The sequence below is a fragment of the Cucurbita pepo genome, chromosome LG06 (genome assembly GCF_002806865.2).
Source record: "Cucurbita pepo subsp. pepo cultivar mu-cu-16 chromosome LG06, ASM280686v2, whole genome shotgun sequence".
In the NCBI taxonomy this organism is placed as follows: Eukaryota; Viridiplantae; Streptophyta; class Magnoliopsida; order Cucurbitales; family Cucurbitaceae; genus Cucurbita; species Cucurbita pepo.
The window spans coordinates 6,414,727-6,418,720 of NC_036643.1; the positions used below are offsets into that span (position 1 = coordinate 6,414,727).

The window sequence follows — 3,994 nt, forward strand, 5'->3', positions numbered from 1 at the left end:
TATTTATTTATTAGATTTTGTGTGGAGATAAAATAGCCGTTGCATTATCGGTTCTTTAGCCTGTAGAATCCCTCTCCATTTCCCGCAACAATGTTGCTTCTTCCTTCTCTGCCTTCATCTTCTTCCTCGTGTTTTTCCATTCTTGAATCCAGCCCCCGTCCTCTGCTTCAATTTCACCCCCCTCCCCGCCGGATCTTCCATTTCCGCCCATATGCTCTCAATCCAACCACCGCCCTCGATTCCTTCACTCAGAACTCTGGTTACCTCTTCCGTCTAACCGCACGGGAGGCTGAGTCCTTGGAAGATTACAGCGTCTCCAAGATTGCCGCTATTTATCGGAGGAAGCCGCTCCTTGTTCTTCGGAGACTTCTTCAGGTCGCCTCCACTTTTGGCCGATGGCTAGCTCTTCGATTCATTGATGATTTGAGGGAAAGGTCGGACCTCATGTTCGAGGTGAGGGCTTAATTTCCTTTTTCCTTGGAGGTCGCTTCCATTCGACATGAATTTTGGTTTGTGATTTGCATGAGTTCTTTGCAGGTCAGAGCTGCAGAACTTAGGAATATATTGGTGGAGCTTGGTCCGGTATATGCATCCCACTTTCCCTGATTTATACTGCATATTTGTTGCTTTGTCCAGCATAGAAAGAAGGAGATTATAATAGCAACCAATTCANTATGCATCCCACTTTCCCTGATTTATACTGCATATTTGTTGCTTAGTCCAGCATAGAAAGAAGGAGATTATAATAGCAACCAATTCAACATAGTTACCATCCTGTAAAGCTTGTGCAGGAAATGGGAGCTTAATTAAAGAATCTTAAAATAAAAGCTCACAAACTCTTTCAAGGACATCCATTAGCATGAAAACGCTTCTAGACACAAAAGAGCATTAGGAACTATATGATCATTGCCTAAGATCCTTCAGAATACATTCTACAGTTTGAATGGGTGCCTACTTGGAGACTGAAACCAGCTTCCAACAAATTTAGAAGTGGAAAATAAATATATATTTTTTTAAATCCTTCCAGCTTCTACGTTTGGTGTCTCTGAGCAGGCTTTGGGGTAGAGAATCAAGTATAAAAAGCTCAAAATACTTCTATCCGTTCTCTTTGAAAGTGCAAGTTCTATGTATTTACCGACAGAATGTCCATTTAATTCAAGATTGAAAATATGTAATCCAGTAAAACTAATTGAGTTAAGCCCAGCTTCTACAGTTTTCCCTTCTGAAATAAATTTCATATCTTACTTGTTGGAAAGAAATCTTTTCACCTATATTATTGTCTACTTGTATCATGGCTTTACTTCGTTATGATTGTCTTGTAGGCATACATCAAAATTGCTCAGGCTATCTCATCTCGACCCGTAAGTTTTATAATTTATTTCTTCAAATTTGCCAAGAAAGTGAATGGCAATATAACTTGTTAATCATATTCGACATTTTGTTTTAATTTGATTGAATTATTCCATGTCTTGTAGTTCTTTCATTGCATATGCCTTTTGATAATCACTGTAGGAAGAAACCTTGAACATTTGAGTGAATGGTGAAATGGGTCGTTGGCATTTAAAAATATGTTTATCTTGCAGCATACATAATTTTCTGATTCAAATTCATTTGACTAGGAATTTTTTTATAATTTTATTAGCTTGGTTAGCTTTACCATGGAAATTTGGTTAGACTGTGTAGCTACTAAACTATGTTCTCTCTTTAAAATGTCCAAATGGTTCATCTAAATTTTGTTATTGCTATAGGCCTAAGGTTTGATCTCAATAAGCACATAAGGAAGCTTGAGGAGGGAGATTTGGAAGGAGAGATTTAAAGATTTTTGTTCTTCTTTCATGTATCCCCCACATTACAACTGAAAGAAGAAGGTTTTGTTTTTCAAAGACATAGCTAAATCCTTTAAAACGTGAGAGCTCTCATCATAATTCTTGAGGAAGTCTTTTATATATCAATCTTTTTTTTGAAGAAACCCATATGGACTTGAATCAACTTTCTTCCTATAGAAGGTGGTCAAACAATGCAATCTATGGTACCAACTAGAAGGTGGTCAAACCATGCAAATGTGATAACGAGAGAGGAATAATCAACTTGTTCTTCACATCTGAACAATGAACACACCTTCAAATCAAATGCTAAAGTACCTATTATCAACCCAACTCCTTTCAACCACAATAGAAGCAATTACATGCAAACATTTGCCACTTAAATATCTGAGATTTTTGGTGATATTTTATTTAATGTACTTTGCAGGATTTGATACCACCTTCTTATTTGGATGANTTATCTTGCAGCATACATAATTTTCTGATTCAAATTCATTTGACTAGGAATTTTTTTATAATTTTATTAGCTTGGTTAGCTTTACCATGGAAATTTGGTTAGACTGTGTAGCTACTAAACTATGTTCTCTCTTTAAAATGTCCAAATGGTTCATCTAAATTTTGTTATTGCTATAGGCCTAAGGTTTGATCTCAATAAGCACATAAGGAAGCTTGAGGAGGGAGATTTGGAAGGAGAGATTTAAAGATTTTTGTTCTTCTTTCATGTATCCCCCACATTACAACTGAAAGAAGAAGGTTTTGTTTTTCAAAGACATAGCTAAATCCTTTAAAACGTGAGAGCTCTCATCATAATTCTTGAGGAAGTCTTTTATATATCAATCTTTTTTTTGAAGAAACCCATATGGACTTGAATCAACTTTCTTCCTATAGAAGGTGGTCAAACAATGCAATCTATGGTACCAACTAGAAGGTGGTCAAACCATGCAAATGTGATAACGAGAGAGGAATAATCAACTTGTTCTTCACATCTGAACAATGAACACACCTTCAAATCAAATGCTAAAGTACCTATTATCAACCCAACTCCTTTCAACCACAATAGAAGCAATTACATGCAAACATTTGCCACTTAAATATCTGAGATTTTTGGTGATATTTTATTTAATGTACTTTGCAGGATTTGATACCACCTTCTTATTTGGATGAGCTTTCATTTTTACAAGACCAAATAGCTCCGTTCTCATCTGAACTGGCTTTTAATACGATAGAACGAGAACTGAATATACCTCTGGACGAGCTTTTCTCTGAGATATCACCACAGCCGACTGCTGCAGCATCTCTTGGACAGGTTTTTATCTATCAGCATTGTTGTGTTGTTTTTAGGTAAAATGCGTGAGGTCTAAGTAATAGTTCGATATGATCAGGTATAAAAATAGTGCATAAACTGAACTATGTCAATTTTATTTAATCAACTGAACTACAAAAGAGAGAAGATGGTTCATCACATGAATTTTCTCTCTCTTGTCTTTCTCATGGAAACTCTCACTAACAAAGAATAAACTATTAAGGGGTAGAATGCTTCTTGCAAGTTAAGATGCAAAAAAAAAAACACACACACACAAAGAAACACAAAGGGGACTGTAAAGAAGTATCACCAAAAGGCTAAAGATTATGTAGCCTCAAGAAAATAACTACTCATAGTTTGCTTTGTCTTACTAGACAAGTAAATTGGATTTTCTTTTCTAAAATATAGGTTTATCAAGCAAGGCTCCGACGCAATGGACAAGTTGTTGCTGTCAAAGTTCAAAGGCCTGGAGTTCAGGCTGCTATAGCTCTGGATATCTTGATCTTGCGGTATTTAGCAGCTGTATTTCGCAAGGTTGCTAAGTTAAATACTGATCTGGAGGTATGGTAACCTATACACATCAATGTAAAGAACACGCAAAGTGAAATAATTCTTTTGGTTTTTTGACTGTGTATGTAAATGACCCTTCCCTCAATTTCTTTAACGACTAACACACAATCTTGTCCCATATAATTTATCTACTACTTCTAATGTGCAGGCAGTTGTTGATGAATGGGCAACAAGTCTTTTCAAGGTATATATTCCATTCAAAATTTTGAACTCAAACTAATTTTAAATTAATTTAAATGGCACATCTTCTAGAAACAGACAACGAGTCTTTTAAATGTATGTATTCTATTCCAAATCT

At 35.8% G+C, this 3,994-nt stretch overlaps 1 protein-coding gene across 1 annotated transcript in view; it reads left to right on the top strand.

Annotated features, from left to right (window-relative positions):
• The first annotated feature begins 33 nt into the window (after positions 1 to 33).
• LOC111797502 (uncharacterized aarF domain-containing protein kinase At1g71810, chloroplastic) overlaps positions 34 to 3,994 on the top strand; it is a 19,630-nt gene continuing 15,669 nt past the window's right edge. Inside the window, exons 1-6 of the mRNA XM_023680513.1 lie at positions 34 to 453; positions 538 to 582; positions 1,323 to 1,361; positions 2,959 to 3,129; positions 3,535 to 3,687; positions 3,845 to 3,880. Coding sequence (XP_023536281.1) covers positions 91 to 453; positions 538 to 582; positions 1,323 to 1,361; positions 2,959 to 3,129; positions 3,535 to 3,687; positions 3,845 to 3,880 — 807 coding nt within the window. The 5' untranslated portion in view covers positions 34 to 90. The remainder of the gene's footprint in view (positions 454 to 537; positions 583 to 1,322; positions 1,362 to 2,958; positions 3,130 to 3,534; positions 3,688 to 3,844; positions 3,881 to 3,994) is intronic.